General features: G+C 75.1%; 3 protein-coding genes across 3 annotated transcripts; all 3 read left to right on the top strand.

The window, feature by feature from the left end:
- On the top strand, positions 1-5,329 carry LMBR1L (limb development membrane protein 1 like). Its single transcript, XM_059832738.1, has 16 exons — positions 1-72; positions 1,830-1,914; positions 2,233-2,269; positions 2,446-2,585; positions 2,679-2,782; positions 2,854-2,980; positions 3,099-3,167; positions 3,417-3,481; positions 3,616-3,691; positions 3,814-3,897; positions 4,125-4,201; positions 4,288-4,365; positions 4,463-4,536; positions 4,620-4,710; positions 4,985-5,051; positions 5,139-5,329. The coding sequence occupies exons 1-16, from the start codon at positions 1-3 to the stop codon at positions 5,327-5,329; spliced, it is 1,437 nt and encodes a 478-aa protein (XP_059688721.1).
- Positions 5,330-8,015: 2,686 nt separating this feature from the next.
- On the top strand, positions 8,016-11,612 carry DHH (desert hedgehog signaling molecule). The gene is made up of 3 exons (XM_059832758.1): positions 8,016-8,327; positions 10,018-10,279; positions 10,945-11,612. Exons 1-3 carry the CDS (start codon positions 8,016-8,018, stop codon positions 11,610-11,612), a joined length of 1,242 nt encoding a protein of 413 aa, XP_059688741.1.
- A 1,561-nt stretch (positions 11,613-13,173) lies between these two features.
- Positions 13,174-14,834, top strand: RHEBL1 (RHEB like 1). The gene is made up of 8 exons (XM_059832836.1): positions 13,174-13,225; positions 13,651-13,722; positions 13,941-14,008; positions 14,110-14,192; positions 14,314-14,370; positions 14,442-14,489; positions 14,584-14,668; positions 14,745-14,834. The coding sequence occupies exons 1-8, from the start codon at positions 13,174-13,176 to the stop codon at positions 14,832-14,834; spliced, it is 555 nt and encodes a 184-aa protein (XP_059688819.1).
- The last annotated feature ends 3,099 nt before the right edge of the window (positions 14,835-17,933 follow it).

The following is a 17,933-nucleotide window of genomic DNA, read 5'->3' as shown; positions in this document are numbered from 1 at the left end:
ATGGCCCCTGCGGAGCAGGACGCGTTGGCCGTGCGGGAGCAGCTCTTCCACGAGAGAGTCCGCGAGTGCATCGTGAGTCCCGGGGACCGGCGGCGAGGGGCGGCGGGCCGGGGAAGGGTCCCGGTGTGGCGGGGGAGCCGCGGGTCGGCGCTGGGAGCCCGCAGCCCCCCGCGAGGGCCGGGTTGCCCGGCGGCAGCTCCGGGGCCCGGCCGCCGCTGTGCCCCACGCCCGGCCCTTATCGGTGCCAGCGCCGCGGCGGGCTGCCGTGCGCCCCGCAGATAGCGGAGGTCCCGGGGCTGAGCCGTGCTGGGCCCCGGCCCCGCCGCTGCCCACCCCCTGCTCTGCCCCCGCTGCCCCCCGCGGCGCTGGGGCCCGCCGTGCCGGTGCCCCGGGGCCGGGCCGTGCCGGTGCCCCGGGGCCGGGCCGCGCCTGCCCCGCCGGGAGCCCCTGGGCGAGCGGGAGGGCCGGGGCACCGGGTGCTGGGGTGCGGCGGTGTCGGGGCCGGGCCAGACCCGTGCCAGGCTCCTGGCTCTGGCTCTGGCTCTGCCCCGGGCCAGCAGCTCTCCCCAGGGCGCTCGGTGTCGGCGGGAGGGGGCCCTGCAGAGCCCCCCCCGAACCGTGGGCACCACGGAGGGCGGCAGCCGGGTCTGCTCCTCTGGTCCCGCTCTGCCGGCCAGGGCACCCGCTGCCGCGGGCTCAGGGATGGGGACAACCCGGGTGTCCCGGTCCTGGCGTCTCCCGAGAGCCCTCCGGGATGCTGCGTGGGGGGCGGCCAAGCGGGCTGTGACCAGCAGTGCCGGGGCGGCCTTGCCACGGCTCGATTCGGTGCCTGCGGGGATTAGCCGGCGGCCGGAGCCCGGCATCTCTTCCCTGGAGCCCCCCAGACCTCCACCCCGACCTGTCCCGGGGAGCCGCATCTCGCCCAGGAGCTCCTGGCTCAGCATGGCCAGCGTGCAGCTCACTCGGCCTGACTTTGCTGAGTGCGGGAGGTGTTGGGGGTCCCCCGGCCAGGCAGAGCTTTGGGCTGCGGGGTACAGCCCGCGGCAGGAGGGGACCTGCAGCCTGAGACCCTTCCCTGGGCGGAAGCAGGAATGGGAGGACCTGCTGGGCACAGCCTGTCTGGGGGTCTGGAGCTGGGCCGGCTCCCGGGGCTCCCTGCCACCCCACTCAGCAGATCCCGGGGACCCCCGGCCAGCCGAGCCCCCCAGGCCGGGCAGGAGGGAGGCGCTGCGGCTGCTCTGCTCCACCTGTGCCAAGGTGGCGGGTTCGAGCGACCTTTTCCCCATCCTGCCGCGTACCCGGCGGGATGAAAGGTCGCCGTGTTCCTCGAACGTCGCCTGCTCCGGCCGGACCTCGGCGTGCTGGCGGGGGTGGGAGGGACGCCGCAGCTGGCCTTGGTACCCGGCTCAAGGCTGTTCCCACGCCTCTGCCGGGTGCTGGTGCCAGCAGCACGAGGGCTGCAGGGTCGGGCAGTGCTGGGGCGGGATGGGTGTCCCATGGGGTCCAGGCCACCCCGATCCCTGCGGACCCCTCAGGTCTGCCAGCACAGGCCGACCCAGAGCTGCCAGGTGGCCTCTCCCCGTGGTCACAGCCCCTCTGGGTCCCCCTGGCCCCCGGCTGCTGTGGCAGCTTGCAAACACCCATGGGTGAGCCCTGGGTGCAGCCCCCATGCACGGGCAGGGCCAAGCACACATGTGGGGTGTAACAAGGGCCAGGAGTGGAAAAACAAATAGGGTGGAGCTGACGGGCCCTGGGGCGGGCGGCATCGCCCGGGGTGGGAGCGCTGCCCTCCGGGCCTGCCTGTGCTGCCCGCGCCTCTCTGCCTGCAGATCTGCACCCTGCTCTTCGCCAGCCTCTACATCCTTTGCCACTTCATCATAACCCACTTCAAGAAGCACACGGACTTCGCGGCAGGTAGGAGGGCGGGAGCCGCCGGAGCCGGGCAGCCGTTGGCAGCCACGTTCACCCTCCCCGGGCTTGTTCCTCCATCGCTTTCTGCCTCCCCCGGGAGCCCCGGTCCTGCCGCAGCCCGGGTTGCTGTGGCATCGGTCGCTGCGGGGCACTTCCCCGGCTGCCACGGGAGGGGAGCAGAGCCCCAATCCCCTGGGAGCGTGTCTGCAGCAGTTGGAGCCGGGGGGAGGTTTGGGAGCAGCAGGGAGCAGGCAGGGAGTGATGCTCCGGGCAGCCCTGCCTCCCCCAGCCCCCTTGGTTTGGGTTTTTTCCCCCCTGCAGTTCATGATGACGAGGACGCTGCTGTCAACAGGATTGCGTAAGTTCCTGCCCGTCCCGCTCCCTGCCTGCGGGATGCTCGGCCGCTTCCTCTCCCTGCCCAGCCGGGACACCGGGTCCCCCCAGCCCGCGGGGGGCAGTGACCCTGGGGACCATGGCTGGGCTGTGACACCCGCGGGGACCCAGACCCGGAGCCAATGCTCATCCCTGCCGTAGGCTGGGGCTGTGCACCTTCACCCTGGCCGTGGCGCTGGGCGCCGTCCTCCTGCTGCCCTTCTCCATCATCAGCAACGAGGTGCTGCTCTCCTTCCCCCAGAACTACTACATCCAGTGGCTGAACGGGTCCCTTGTCCACGGTGGGTGCGTGGGGCGGCCCCAGGGTGCCCCGAGGGCTGTGAGTCAGGGTTGTCCCCCTCGGGAGCTCACCCCACGCCGTCCCCCCCCTCCAGGCCTCTGGAACTTGGTCTTCCTCTTCTCCAATCTGTCCCTCGTCTTCCTCATGCCCTTTGCCTACTTCTTCACTGAGTCGGAGGGCTTTGCGGGATCCAAGAAGGTAGGTGGCCCTGCAGGTGTGTCCCCCCCTGTCCCCCCCGTCCCCGCTCCTCGCTAACTCCGGTCCCGCAGGGCATCATGGCCAGGGTGTATGAGACATCGGTGGTGCTGCTGCTGCTGACACTGCTGGTGCTGGGCATGGTCTGGGTGGCCTCCGCCATGGTCGGCAACGACGCGGCCAGCCGCCAGTCGCTCTATGGTGGGTGCTGCCGGGGTGAGCGGGGGCTCTCCCGGCTCCGGTGGGGCAGGATCAGGCCATGTGCTGAAGGGGAGGAGGGATGCCTGGTGCCGCTGGCCTGACTCTGCCATCTCTGCAGACCTCTGGGAATACTACCTGCCCTACCTCTACTCCTGCATCTCTCTCTTCGGCGTGCTGCTCCTGCTGTGTAAGTCGTGGGATGTTCCCCTGAGGTGCCCTGGCCCCGGTGGCCTGTCCCACGCCGGGTGTGGGTCCCCCGGGGTGCCCGGCTGGGAGCAGAGGCTGCGTCCTGCAAATGATCCGGAGGGGTCACAGTGCAGGGTTGAGCCCCCGGCCCCCATCCTGGGGTGGTGGGGGCAGCTCCAGGCCCTTTTGGGGGCGCGGGGAGGGGTAGGATGCTGGGGCACCCCCTGCTCAGCCTCTCCTCCCGCTGCAGTCTGCACCCCCTTCGGCCTCTCCACCATGTTCACTGTCACAGGGAAGCTGCTGGTGAAACCCCGGGTAAGGTGTCCGTCCCCCCCCCAGGACCCACTGCCCCAGCCTGGGGGCTTGCTGTCCCCAGGGCTGCCCTCTGGGCACGGGGTGCCATTCACGCCCCCCCGCCGGCTGCTCACGGGCTCCTCACCCATCCCCAGCTCCTGGAAGACCTGGACGAGCAGTTGAGCTGCACGAGGCTCGAGGAAGCCGCTGTGTCCCGCAGGATCTCCTCTGGTGGGTGCCCGGCACGGCCGCTGGCCGGGATCGGGGGGCTTGGGGCGGACAGGGGGTCCCTCTGCCCCACCACATGGGAGCCCTTGGCCCCCGCGAGCCCCTCGGCGTCTCCACTCTGGCAGGCAAAGCTTCCTGCTGGCTGGACTTGAACGTGGAACTGCTGCGGGAGCAGTTCTTCGCCATCCGGAGCAAGAGGCGGAAGCTGGGTAAGGAGCCTGGGGGGGGCAAGCCCAGGACGCCTGGGTTCATTCCAGCTTGGCCCTGGGAGCACTGGTTCCCCTGGGAGCCTGTGCCCCATGGAGGGAGGGTGGGTGTGAAATGGGGTGGGGGCTGTAAGTCCCTGTCCCAGCGCCTCAGGGCCCCCCTCAATCTCCTGCCCTGGGGTGGGGGCTCGTGCTCCCCTCTCACCCGAGCATGTGTCGTCCCCCCCCAGAGCTGCGGCACCGAGCGTCGCCCTGGCAGAGGAACCTGGGCTACCCCCTGGCCATGCTGGGCCTCCTGGCGCTGACGGTGAGTGCCCCTGGGCTCCCCGGGGAGCGGGAGCTCGTCCCCTGTCCCCCCCCCGGCTGCCCTCACTCCCTCGCTGCTCCTCCCAGGGCATCTCCGTGCTCATCGTCTGCTTCCACGTCCTGGAGCTGCTGCTGGACGATGCCGCGATGCCACGAGGCATCCAGGTACCCGGGCGGGGGGGCCAGGGGACAGCGAGGAGCCGTGTCCCGCGCCGGCCTGGGGACCGCTCCCCCGCCAACGTGCCTCCTTCTCTCCTGGCAGGATGCGTCCCTGGGCCAGGTCTCCTTCTCCATCTTCGGTTCCTTCGGAGCTGCCCTGCAGGTTGTCCTCATCTTGTATCCTTCAGGCGGGCACTCGTGTCCCCAGCGCTGTCCCCGGGGCCGTCCCACCCCGTTCCCCTCCTTAACACCCCTCGCAGCTACCTGATGGTCTCCTCCGTCGTGGGCTTCTACAGCTCCCCCCTCTTCACCCGGCTGCTCCCCGAGCGGCAGGACACCCCCCTCACCAAGGTGGGAGCGCCAGGCTGGGGCGGGGGGGGTCCCGGGTTCCCCTCGGGGTGCAGGACCCCCCTGTCCCCGCGGTGCGCGGTTGTGTGTGTCCCTGTGCACTGTGCGGTGTCCCCACGCGAGGGCACCACGCGTCCCCCCACCTCCGGCACAGCCCCGGGCACCGGCAGGGTCCCGGGGGGGCTCCAGCACCAGGGAGCCCCCTCCCCAGCCGGTGGGAGGTCAGGCCCTGCGGCAGCACTGCCCCCCCCCCCAAAGGCTCCTTCCTCCCCCCCAGATCATCGGGAACTGCGTCTCCTTGCTGGTGCTCAGCTCGGCCCTGCCCGTCTTCTCCAGGACGCTGGGTGAGGCCCTGGGGGGGCCGGGGTGACCCCAGGACTGGGGCGTCCCCAGGACTGGGGTGCCCTGACCAGCCCACCCCCCCCGGCCAGGGATCACCCGTTTCGACCTCCTGGGGGACTTTGGCCGCTTCAACTGGCTGGGGAACTTCTACATCGTCTTCCTCTACAACATGGGCTTCGCGGCGCTCACCACCCTCTGCCTGGTGAAGAGGGTCTCCTGGGCCGTCCAGGCCGAGCTCATCCGCGCCTTCGGTGAGGACGGGGACGCGGGGACGCGGTGACGGGCGCTGGGGTGTCCGTGTCGTCCCCCCAGGCTCTCACGCTCTCCCTCTGCCCAGGTCTGCACAAGCTGCCGCTGCCCGTGACGCGCTCCCGGCCCCGCGGCAAGCCCTGCTAGGGCTGGGGGACGGGGACATGTCCCCCCGCGCCGCGGTGGCCCCCGGGACGGCCGCCAGCCCCAGAGCCGGCCCCGAGGGCGCCTGGTGCTTCAGGGACATCGGAACCCCCAGGGAGAGCCGAGACCCCACGGGGGGGCCTGGCCCCCCCTCCAGGGTCCGTCTCAGCCTGTTGCGCTACTGAGCCTTGGCCTTGAGCCGCGTCCCCCTCACAGCCCCCCAGGGGCGCGGGGTCCCCCGGGGGCTGCGCTGGCTGCGGCCCCCCCACCCCGTTTCCATACCTCATGCAAGAGTGGCCGGGCCCCCCCCTGCCCTGGGGTGCGGTTGGGTTTTAAATGTCCCCCCACCCCGGGGACGGTCCTGACACTACGGCGGGGGCCCCGTGCCCCCCCTGCCCACAGTCACTCCACACCCCGTCCTCGTGTCACCCCAGGGCTGCTGGGGGGCACTGGTTGTCCCCCACCCCGAGGCCTTTGCGGTCCCCAAGGGAGGAGCAGGGCTGGAGGGTCCCAGGGTGCTGGGGACAAGCCCCCCACCGCCCCCGGCAGCTTGGTGTGATGAGTCTGTCAGGTCTCTGTTACCACGGAACTTGTTTGGAGCAATAAACAATGTCTCTTTTTTTTATATATATATAAAAATGTCCGAATCTGGGGGGGTTTATTTCCCTCGAGGGCAGGGTCGAGTGGGGGGGCAGAGGGGGTCCCTGCCCGTGGGGGTCCCAGTCCTGGCCCCCTCCCTCCCCTCTCCCAGGGGGCCATAATTAACCCTCGGCCTGGCTGGGGCGAACGAGCCTCTGCCAGGGAGGGCCGGCGGTGAGGGCAGCTCCTGCCCGGGCTGAGGGACCCCGGGGGTGTCGGGGGGCCCCGGGCCGCTTCGGGGGGCGGGCGGGGGGGGCTGAGCTGCCCGCGGCGAGGGGCACGGGGGGGGCTCCGGCCCCTCATCTCCTGGGGAGGGGGGGGTCGCACAGCCGGAGCGGAAACTGCCCCGGGAACCGGCCCCCCACCCATCCTGCCCCGGCTGGGGCCGAGCCAGGCCGCCCCCCCCATGGCGGGGGTGGGGGGCCCGGGCCCCCCCTCGCCCCCCCGGCCGGGGCCGAGCAGGAAGCGCAGGAAGCCTGGTTTATATTGCAGGAAATGAGGCCATCGGTGCCCGCGATTTCCCCGCGACCTGCTCCCCTCCCAGTCACCCCGGGCTGGCACCGGGGCTGCGGGGGGGGGGCTGCGGGGGGGCCGGGGCCCCCCGGTCCGCTCCCAACCCTCCACCGGCCCGCTGCTGCCTCCTGCCCTGGCCGGGGCCCTCGGCACCCTTGGGTGCTTCGCCGGGAGCTCTGGGGGTGCGGGGGGGGGGGCACGGCCTCAGCCCCGGGGGGAGCCCGGTCCCGGGGGTGCCCTGTTCCCATGGGTGCCCCTGTCCCCGGGGGAGCCCGGTCCCAGCCCCGGGGTGCCCCGCTCCCGGGGGTGCTCTGCTCCCGGGGGTGCCCCGCTCCCGGGGCGCGGAGGGGCCGGCCGGGGCAGGGCAGCGCGGCGGGGCCCCGGCGGGGGCGGCCCCGGGGGATGTGGCCGCCGCTGCCGCCGCTCCCGGGGGCCGGGTCCGAGGCGGGGCCCGGCGGGGCTGCCCAGTGCCGGAGCCGAGCGGCCGCAGGTGGGGGCAGCCCGGCCGGGGCGGCTGCGGGCGGCGCACGGTGCCGACCGGCACCCAGGGGAGCCGGTACCGGGGGCTGGGTCAGCAGCGGGTACCGGCGCCGGGGGTCGGACCGCACGGGGGGACCGGGGTAGTGCCAGGAAGGGGTCCCGGGAGCGGCGCTGCGCCGGGGGACGGAGCAGGTGCCGCTACGGGCGGCGCAGCGTTAGGGTGTCCCCGGTGGCACGGGCAGCGGTAGGAGAAGAGGGGCCGGGACCGGGGCCGGCGCCCGGAGAGGGGGGTCCCCGGTCCCGAGAGGCGTCAGGAGAGGGGAGAGGTCCCGGGACCAGAAGCGCGGCCTTAGGAGCGGGATAAGGGGGGTCCCGGGCCCGGCGCGCGGTGCGGGGAGAGGCGGCGGGACCGGAGCGCAGGGTTCAGACGGGGAGGGGGGGCGGCATCGGGGCGCGGGGTCAGGTCCCGGTGCCCGTCCCGGGGCAGCGCCGGGAGCGGGGTGCCGGTGCCAGCCCCGGGCGGTGCCCGCAGCGGGCTGCAGGTGCCCGGTGCCGGTGCGCAGCGCTGGGAGGGCTTTCCCCGAGGCTCGGGCGGGGGGGTCGGGGCGGCCCCGGGGCCGGGCTGCAGCGCCAGGCGAGGGGGTGCCGGGCCCGTGGGCGCGGAGCCGGCGGCGGGGGGGCCGTCCCGGTGCCCGGGCGCCGCGCTCGAGTGGGTGGCGGCACCGGCGGGGCGGGGGGGGTGTCAGTCGTCTCGGGCGGCCGCGGATCCCGCAGCGGCGACGGGGCCGTGGGTGTGAGAAGGAAACGGCGCCGACCCGCCCCTGGCACCGCGACCCTCTAAAAGCCCCGGGGCCGCCGCACCGGGACCATGCCCGCCCCGGCCGCCCGTGCCCCCGGCGACTGAGCGGGGCCCGCGGCGGCAGCGGGGCCCGGCGGCCGGGATGCCCCGGCGGAGCCCGCTCGCCCTCGGCCTGCTCGGCCTCGCCGCCTGCCTGCTGGCCGCGCCGGCGCTGGGCTGCGGCCCGGGCCGGGGCCCGGTGGGGCGGCGGCGGCTGGGGCGGCGGCAGCTCTCGCCGCTGCTCTACAAGCAGTTCGTGCCCAACGTGCCCGAGCAGACGCTGGGGGCGAGCGGGAAGGCGGAGGGCAAAGTGCTGCGGGGCTCGGAGCGCTTCAGGGACCTGGTGCCCAACTACAACCCCGACATCATCTTCAAGGACGAGGAGAACACGGGGGCGGACCGGCTCATGACCGAGGTGGGGGCTGCGCCCGGCCCGGCCCGGCCTCGCTCCCGGGGGCGCGGGCAGGCGGGGGGGCGGGCGGGCGCGCAGCGACCCTCCCCGGGGCGCACGGACCCTCCCCGGGGGGCACCGACCCTCTCCGGGTGGCACCGACCCTCCCCGGGGGGCACCGACCCTCTCCGGGTGGCACCGACCCTCCCCGGGGGGCACCGACCCTCCCCGGGTGGCACCGACCCTCTCCGGGGGGCACCGACCCTCCCCGGGGGCACGGACCTTTCCCGGGCGTCACCGACCCTCCCCGGGGCGCACGGACTCTCCCCGGGCGGCACCGACCCTCCCCGGGCGCAGGGTGCCCCCCGGAGCCTTGTCCCGGTCCCCGCCGCCCTTCCCCGGCACTTGGCGGTGGCGCGGCGGCACCGGAGCCCCGGGACGAGGCGGTCGCGCCGCGTTGGGCATTAAGGACCCGCCGTCGGGGATTGACGGGGCGGGGGCGGCCCGGGGTCCGGCCGCCGCACCGGCGGCACGGGGTACCGGCGGCTCCGCTCCCCCAGCGCCCCCGCGCCCCGGCCCCGGGGCGGTGCCGGCGGGGCGGGTCAGCGGGGAGGGGGCGGCCCCGGCACCCGTCTCCCCGGGGGGGGCACCCGGGGCGGCGGGAGGCCGGGATGCGCCGCGCCGCGCCCCGCCGGGATGCTCGCGGTTGCCATGGCGAGGGGCGGCTCCGCGGTCGCCATGGCGACGGGGGATGCTGCGAGTGGTCCAGGCGGCGCCGGCGGCTCCCGCGGGCCGGGGCGGCGGGGGCGGCGGGGCCGGGGCGGCGGGGCTCGGCGGGGCCGCGGGCGCGGAGCCGGCCCGGGGTGCGGGCGGCTGAAAGGGCCCTTTGTGGCCGTGCCGGCATTCCCGGGGCCTGAGGTCAGCGCCGGGCTGGAAGGCGCCTATTGTCGCCGGGCCGGGCCGGGCCGGGCCGGGCGCATTCCTGCCCCCCCGCCGCTGCCGCCCCCCCGGCCGGGCCGCCCCGGGCCCGCGCCCCGCACTGCCGCCCCCGCGGCCCCGCGCTCCCGGGAGCGGCTTTGTTGCACGGGGGAGCGGGGGGCAGCGGGGCACGGAGGGCCGCTGTGACCTCACCGGCTGCTGGGGGGGGCCGGGGGGAGCTCCGGCCCCTGCACCCCGCGTCGGGGCTGCTGCTGCTGATGGGGAGAGGGACCCCGGGGCCGCCCGGGACCCCCCGCCGTCGCCCTCGGCTCTGGGCACTGGAGTCGCGGTCCCCCCCCTTGCCCCCCCCGGCCCTGCTCCCCACCCTGCCCGGCCCGGCCGGCGCTGAGCCCCCACGGTGCCGCTCCGGGACTCGGGTCTGGTTCAGGGTCAGCTGCGCCCCCAGCTCTGCCCCACAGCCCCCCCGCCGCGTTAATCAGTCACAGCCATGGCCGCGGGGAAGGTGACACTGTCCCGGTCCCCGTCCCGGTCCCCTGCCCGTTCTGCCCGGCTGCCCGCACCGAGGAGCGGCTCCACCACGGGATCCCGGAGCACGTTAACCTTCAACCTGCGCCCGGGGGGGACACCCTGTCTGCCCCCGCCAGCAGCCCCGGGCTCCGTCCAAGCCCCATGCGAGCCCCATGTCTGTCCATCCGTCTGCGTGCAGGACCCCTGGGGAGGGGAGCGGGTGCTGCGGCGGGGCTGGGGGTGACGCCGGTGCTGGTCCCCCCCCCAGCGCTGCAAGGAGCGGGTGAACTCGCTGGCCATCGCGGTGATGAACATGTGGCCGGGGGTGAAGCTGCGGGTGACGGAGGGCTGGGACGAGGATGGGCACCACCTCCCCGACTCGCTGCACTACGAGGGCCGGGCGCTGGACATCACCACCTCCGACCGCGATCGCCACAAGTACGGCATGCTGGCGCGCCTGGCCGTGGAGGCCGGCTTCGACTGGGTCTACTACGAGTCCAAGGCGCACATCCACGTCTCCGTCAAAGCAGGTACCACGCGAGGGGGGCTGCTGCCGCGGCAGGGGGGTGCCGTCCCCATAAGCACCTCAGCCCGTGGCCCCGCAGCACCCATCTGCCTCCCCCTTGGCATCCGGGATCCGAGTGGGATGCAGCCCTGCTCCGGCCGGCAGCCAGCCCCAGCGGGTTCAGCCCGTGTCTGGCCCCAGCCCAGCTCCCCCTGGCCTTTCCGGCCACCAGATTGGCGAAAAACACACTTCCTCCCCCAAATTTTGCCTGGCCAGAGCCACCCTCGCTGTTCAGCTCCCGGCGCGGGGCACAGCGAGGGTTGTTAAGCCGATCCGGATGGCCACAGCCCAGCCCACGGCCCCCAGCCCCGCGGCCGCTCCGGCCGGCAGCCCCCGGCCGGCCCAGAAATGACAATTGACAGAAAGTGAAAGTGGCCGTAAATGTCACCGTCCCCAGCCCCGAACAAAGGGCGTCAGTGCGGGGCGGACAAAGGGGCCCTGCAGCGCCCAGCCTCCCCAGGAGCCGCGCGCAGGAACCGGGGGGGCTTCGGAAAATACCCGCTTTGTTCCGGGGGCGGTTTGGGGGCCCGGGGGGGCGGCTCCACTCAGGGCCGTTTCCCCTCTGGAGGTGGTGGCCGGTGGAGGTGGCCGGTGGGGACAGGGGACCCACGGCTTTCTCCATCCGCCCAGATAACTCGCTGGCCGTCCGCACCGGTGGCTGCTTCCCCGGCCACGCCACCGTGACGCTGCGGAGCGGCGAGCGCCGGGGCCTGGCTGACCTGCGCCGGGGCGACTGGGTGCTGGGTGCGGAGCCGGGTGGGCGACTGGTGCCCACCGAGGTGCTGCTCTTCCTCGACCGGGACCTGGGCCAACGCGCCTCCTTCGTGGCCATCGAGACGGCCAGCCCGGCGCGCCGGCTGCTCCTCACCCCGTCTCACCTGGTCTTCGCGGCCCGTGGGGCGGCCAACGGCACAGCCGCCTTCCTGCCCGTCTTCGCCCGTCGCGTGCGGCCGGGTGACGCGGTGCTGGCCCACGGGGCCGGCGGGCAGGGGCTGCGCCCGGCGCGGGTGCTGCGGGTCTCACGGGAGGACGGGGTGGGGGTCTTCGCCCCCCTCACCTCCCACGGGACCCTGCTGGTCAACGGGGTGCTGGCATCCTGCTACGCCGTCCTGGAGAGCCACCGCTGGGCCCACCGCGCCTTCGCCCCCCTCCGCCTCTTCCACGGGCTCCTCTCCCTGCTGCCCGCCCGCGCCGAGGCGGGCAATGGGACGGTGCCGGAGACGGGCATGCACTGGTACTCCCGCCTGCTCTACCGGCTGGCCGGGGGCGTGCTGGGCCACGAGGCCCTGCAGGCGTAGGGGTCCCCGGCCCCCCCAGTCGCCGCACTGCAGATCATGCCGCACACTGGAAGCGGGGGGCTCCGGCCCTGGGCGCCCCTTGGACCCAGGGAGGAGGGACGGGGGCACCCCCGGCCCTGTGGGGAAGTCGGGGTGCTTCTTGGCTCAGCGCTGCCCGGGGTTGCGGGGTGGTGGGGACAGGGTCCCTGGGACGGGGTGTCGTGGGGTGGCCCAGGGACCTGGGCTCAGCCCCCTCCAGTGTCCCGGAGCCCCCCCGCAGCACTGCCGGGTGCCTGGCTGGGTCCCTGCGCCCCGGACCCCCGCGCGCTCCCCCTGTATTTATTGCTTTATTAACCGCTGCGCCTGGGGCCGGGGTAGCTGCCTGTCGAGCCCAGGCCAGGCACCACCGGACCCTGCCCCGGGGCCAAATCCAGCCCAAGGCGGGGACGCCGAATCAGCCCAACGCCGAGCATCTGGCAGCAGTTCCTGCCCGTCCCCCAGCTCTGGGTCTGTCCCTCTGTCACTCGCGGTATCCCTGTCCCTGTCCCTGCGCAGCTCAGTGCCGCAGGGCGGACAGACGGGGTGTCTGCCGTGGGCACGGGCACCCTGCGCTGGGCCTGGCTCTAACCGTGCTAACCGCTAACCCGCCCTGCTTGAGAGTTTTATTTTTCTATTTATAAATGGTAATATAAATGTCCCCCACGCCCGCCCGCCCCGGCAGCGGGGCCCACCCCGCGGGGCAGGGGGCCAGTCTGCTTTTAACCACTTCTGTTTAAAAAAAAAGAAATACTACTATTTAATTGTTTGGATAAATAAAGAGACTCTATGGCCCTGGTGGAGCCCTGGCTGGGAGCGGGGGCCACGCAAGGCCGGCCCGGGGGGGCATCCCGGGGGGCTGGGGGTCCCTGGGGCTGGGGTTGGGCATCCCGGGGGGCTTGGGCATCCCCAGGGGGCTGTGGGTCCGGGGGGGGGGGGCGGGCATCCTGGGGGGCTGGGGCATCCCCAGGGGGCTGGGGAAACCTGGAGGGGGGGGGGGTCGGGCATCCCCGGGGTCTGGGGGTCCCGGGGTCCCGGGGGGGGGGGATCGGGCATCCCCGGGGTCTGGGGGTCCCTGGGGGGGGGATCGGGCATCCCCGGGGTCTGGGGGTCCCGGGGGGGGGTCAGGCATTCTGGGGGAACCTGGGGCTGCTACAGGCCGGGGTGGGGATCTCAGGGGTCAGGAGGTGGGTGCGGGTGTCCCCGGGTGTCCCCGGGCCAGGGCGGGGGGGCAGGAAGCGCACACCCCCCCCCCGCCCGCTCAGGTGTGCGGCCACCACGTGGCCCCGACCGTTCCCTCCGTTTTCATGAATGGAGCCCCGTCGGCCACCGCGCCTGCGCCGCCGCCGCGCCCCGCCCCCGCCGCCGCCGCGTGGCCAATGGGAGCGGGCGGGCGGGCGGTGTTGTGGTCACGTGGGGCCGCCGGTGTAGTGGCGGCGGCACCGCCCCCCCCCCCCCCCCCTCCTCCCCGCCGCGGCGGGCGGTTTATAGCACCGTGTGCCGCGCCCGCCCGCACCGCCCGCCCGCCCCCCCCGCGGCGTGGGCCATGCCGCTGGTGCGCCACCGCAAAGTGCTCATCCTCGGGTACCGCGCCGTGGGTCAGTGCGGGGGGGGGGCCGTGCGGGGGGGGCGGCTGTGCCCTCTGCCCCGTGCGGCTCGGGGAGGGGGGGGGCCCTGCCCGGGGGAGGGGGGGGCCCTGCCCGGGGTGGCGCGTGCGAGCGGGGCTGCACTGCCGGGGCCGGGGGTGCACCGGGGGGGCCGTGCCGGGCCCCTCGTGGGTGCTTCCCGCGGGCGCAGAGCACGGCGGGTCCCCGCCCCGGGTGGGGCCCTGCTCAGCCTGGACACCCACCCCGGGAGCCCCCGTCACCCCGCGGCCGTGTCCCCCCGGAACCCCCCGGGACGGGGCGGGGGGGTTGGCGAGCGCAGGGGCCTCGGGAGCGTCCCCTTCCATCGGTCGGGCTCCTTCCCCTGCCCCGGGGGGGTGCTGGGACCCCGGCCCCCAGCCCTGCGCTTCCCCCCCCAGGCAAAACCTCCCTGGCCCACCAGTTCGTGGAGGGGAAGTTCGTGGAGTGCTACGAGCCCACGGTGGAGAGCAGTAAGTTTGGGGGGGGGGGGGGGGGCTGCCTGGGGTCCCCCTCCCTGCTGCTTCCACGGGGTGACGAGGGCAGATGTGGCCCCACTTCTGGGCCGTGCCCCGAAGCCCGGTGCCGGGGGCTGAGGCACCCCCGGGGCGGGGTGGAGGGGAGGCTGGTCCCTGGGGGGGGGTGCAGGGGTCCCGGTGCCACCTCCATTAACCCGGTGCCACCTCCGCAGCCTACAACAAGATGGTGGTGGTGGGGAAGGACGAGTTCCAGCTCCAGCTGGTGGACACGGCCGGGCAGGTAACGCCGGGGGCAGGTCCTGGGGCAGGGGGGGCCCGGGGGGGGGGCGAGGGGCTGCTGGCCCCCGAGCCGCCCCTGGCACCGGTCCTGCCCTCCCCCAGGACGAGTACACCATCCTGCCCCACTCCTTTGTCATCGGCATCCACGGCTACGTCCTGGTGTACTCGGTGACCTCCCTGCGGAGGTGAGGGACACAGTCACCCCCATCGCCGGGCTGTCCCCCCGCCCTTGGGGCTGGGGACGGGTCCCCTTGGTGGGGGGGACCCCGGCGGGGGGCAGTGCCCGAGCTCCCCTTCTCCCCGCAGCTTCCAGGTGGTGAAGACCCTTCACAACAAGCTCTACGAGAGCCGGGGGAAGACGCGGTAGGTGCTGTCCCTCCCGGGGAGGGGGGTGCCCGGGGGGGGCCGGGCCCTCACCCTCCCCATGCCCGCAGCATGCCCGTGGTGCTGGTGGGGAACAAGGCGGACCTGTCCCTGCAGAGGTGAGGAGGGCTCTGGGGGTCCCGTCCCCTCCCACTGTCCCCCCGCCAAGGACGCGGTGGCTCATCCTGCCCATCCTCTGTGCTGTGTTTCCAGCCGGGAGGTGAAGACGGATGAAGGGAAGAAGCTGGCGGAGTCGTGGGGGGCCATCTTCCTCGAGTCCTCCGCCAAGGAGAGCCAGGTCTGGGGCAGGGTGACATACCCCGCCCGGGGCTGGGGTCCCCGGGGTGCTCCGGCTGACGTCCCCTCGTCCCCAGGTGACCCAAGGGATCTTCAGGAAGATCATCGAGGAGATCGACCGGGTGGACAACTCCTACGGCAGATCGACGGGCTGCCGCCTGATGTGAGCCCTGCCCGGGGCAGCCCCCTGGCATGGGGCAGCCCCCCGGCATGGGGCAGGCCTCCCGTGGGACCTTCCCCCAGACCACGGCGGTGGCTGCGGGGGGGGGTTTGGGGCCACGTGGTCCCGCTGTTGTACGGGACCCCTCACTTTGCACAGGCTGTGGGGCTCACTAGGGACTGGGAGCGGGGTGGGGGTCCCGTCCCAGCCGGGGAGCACCCCCTGCTCGTAGCTGCTGTCCCCCCACACGCACAAGGACACACTGGGGCCGTTCCCCCGCCGGCCGTGGGGAGCCGGGGCTGAATGCGGGTGTTGTTCCCGGCGCGGGGCCGCGGTCCGGCTGTGCCGCGCTGGCAGCCGCCGCTCGTGGGAGTCGGGGCCGCGGAGCTGGAACAATTAAACGTTGTTTTGTCTGCAAACCCCCTCGGAGCCCAGGCTGGGGCTGGGGGGGCTCCTCCTGCCCTGGGGGGGAAGGTGAGGCAGCATGGGGGGATCCCCCAGCACTAGGCTCCCCCCAACCCTGAATGCACTGTGGGGCAGAGCCCCCCGTCTATGGGGCTGAGCACCCCGGGGGGCTCTGCAGCCCCATTTCCCCCCCCCCGGAGAGCCGCAGCCTGGGCTGGGTGAGTGGGGGGGCTCTGCAGTGCCGGGGTGCCCAGCCCGGCTGCGGTTCCCCATGTGGCTTATCTCCACCCAGGCAGGCTAATTACTGCTAATTACCCAATTACGGGGTTAGAGAGGAGCAGGGAGCTGCTGAGGGGGGAAGTGGGGTGCGGGGGGGGGCCGCTCTGTGCCCCCGGGTCAGTGTGGGGATGAGGGGAGCGGGTGCTGGGGCCGGGATGCTGCAGCCTGGGGGCTCGGGGGGGGGGTGGGGGTGTCTGTGGCCCCCCCCCCCCCGCACTGTGGGTCTGGGGGCTCGGGCTCCCGGGGGTCCCTTTGCCCCCCCCGCCCCCCCCGGGGCTCTCCTGTCCCCGCCGGGGGTCCCCGGTTGTGACCGGGGGGGGGCCGGGGCCGCTTCCCCCTCCACGCCGGAGCGGGGGCCCCGCGCCCGGGGCTGCCCCGCAGGGTCCCGGCCGGGCTGACCGGGGAGCGGAGCCGCCGCCCTGATCCGGGGCCGCTCGGTGCACCGGGGTCCCCGCTCCCAGCGCTGGGGGGGGCCGCGGGGCGGAGGCGAGTGGGGGGGGGGGGGGAGCGCCCGTGGGTCTTCCCGCGCGCGTGGCCCTGGCTGCCCGGTACCGGGCGGGGCCGCGGCTCAGCAGCACGCGGGTGCCGTGGGCCGCCCGTCCCGCTGCGCTCGGGGCACAGCGCGGGAGCCAGGACCGGGCACGGCGGCTGCCGCAGCGATACCGGCACCGGCCTCCCGCCCACACCCAGGGCCGCCCCGGTCCCCGCGCGGGCGGGCGGGGAAGGGGGCGGAGCCTCCGCCGCTGCCCGGTGCCGCCCCGCCGTGCCCACGTGCGCGCCGCCCGCCCCGGCGCCGGCGGGGTTAAGCGTCGCGGAGGGATCCCTCCCGGCAGCGTGCGCTGCGGCCCGCGCCGTCACACCCCCCGCGGCCGCAGCGCCCGCCGCGCGCCGTCTCCCTCCGCCCGAGCCCCCGCCGCCAAGTAGTGCGGGCGCGGCGCCCCCCGGCCGCGGCCCCCAGGGCGCAGCGCGGCGGCCCCGGCGGGGCGGGCGGGCGGGGCGGGGCGGGGGCGGGCGGCGGGACCTACTTTCCTCTGGAAATGGCCGCGCCGGGGAGCACCGTCCGCCCCGCGCCCCGAGGCCCGTCGGCGTAGGGCGGCCGCGGGGGTAAGAGCCGGGCGGGGGACGGGGGGGGGGCGGCCCCGCCGGGGCCCCCGCGCGTTCGGGCCCGGGCCACCGCGGCCCCGGAAGGGAGAGGCCCCGCGTTCGGCCCCGGGCCGCGCCGCCTCCGCCGGGCCGCGCCGCCGCCGCCGCCTCCCGGCCAGGCCTCCCCGGCGGCCGGGCCCGGAGCGCGGCTCCCGGCTCCCTTTGTGTCCGCTACCGGTACCGGCGATGCCCGCCGCCCGGGGAGCCGGCGGGGCCCGGGCCGCCGCGCCGCCGCCTGAGCGCAGGTACGGCCGGGCCCGCCGCCCCGGTGCCGGTGCCCGGGTAGGCCGCGGCGGGCCGGGGCACGGGGCCTGGCTGGCTCGGCCCCCCCGGAGGGCCCGGTTGCACCGGGGGACGGGGGGGGACCGCGGCCCGGGGGCACCGGCGGGGGAAGGGGGGCGTCCCCGCGCGGTGCTTCACCCCCCCGGAGCCCCGGGGGCGCGCGCAGGGCCGGCCGGGCCCCTCCGCCGACCCCCCCCCCCCCCCCCCGTCGGTGCACGTCGGGGCCCTTCCGGGGAGGGCGCAGCCGCCCCGGGGCGGCCCTAATCCCCCCGGGATTACCGGGGAACCGGAGGGGATTTGCTGGGGCGGCGGCCCCCCCACCCCCGGGCCGGGACCCCGCCGTGCCGGCGGCTCCCTCCGCCCCCCCCCCGCGCCGTCTCGGGGGGCAGCCGGGGTTTGGGGGTGCCGGGGGCTGCCCCAGCGTGTCCCCCCCTCCCCGCTGCCCCGTGCTCTGGGGTGGGGGGTGTCGGTGCGTGGAGCGGGGGGGGACCCCCCGGATCTTTCCCTTTGCCTGTGGCTTGTGGTCGGGTTTGGGGGCTGCTTTGGCGGCCCCCCCACAGCCGCCTGGGCCCCCCCAGATTTTTGGGGTGCACATGAAGTGCTGGCGGTTGGGGGCAAGGCAGGGGCTGCGAGTGGGGGTATGGCCCCCCCAGCTTTGGTGGTGGTGTTTGGGGGTGAACCCCCACTGTGTGCCCATCCTGGTCGCCCCCCCAGCGCAGCAGGCACTTGGCCGGGTCAACGCTGGCCCTGGGGAAACTGAGGCACGAGGCAGCAGCTGGGTGCCGAGGGAGGGGACCCCGGGCACCCTGCTTTATTGCTGCACCCCCAATCCCACCCGGCCCCATGGCGCAAGGCACCAGGGGGGTCCCGGCTTCTCTGCGGGCGCTGAGGGTGCTTTCCCCCCCGCGGAGCCGGTGCTGCCGCTGCTGGGAGGGTCTGGGTGGCTCCTCGGGGGTCCCAGTGACCCCCCGGGGTGCCAGTGTGCTGTGGAGCTGGG

Source organism: Gavia stellata, chromosome 36 (assembly GCF_030936135.1).
Source record: "Gavia stellata isolate bGavSte3 chromosome 36, bGavSte3.hap2, whole genome shotgun sequence".
Lineage (NCBI taxonomy): Eukaryota > Metazoa > Chordata > Aves > Gaviiformes > Gaviidae > Gavia > Gavia stellata.
This window is presented reverse-complemented; position numbering and strand designations above follow the sequence as displayed.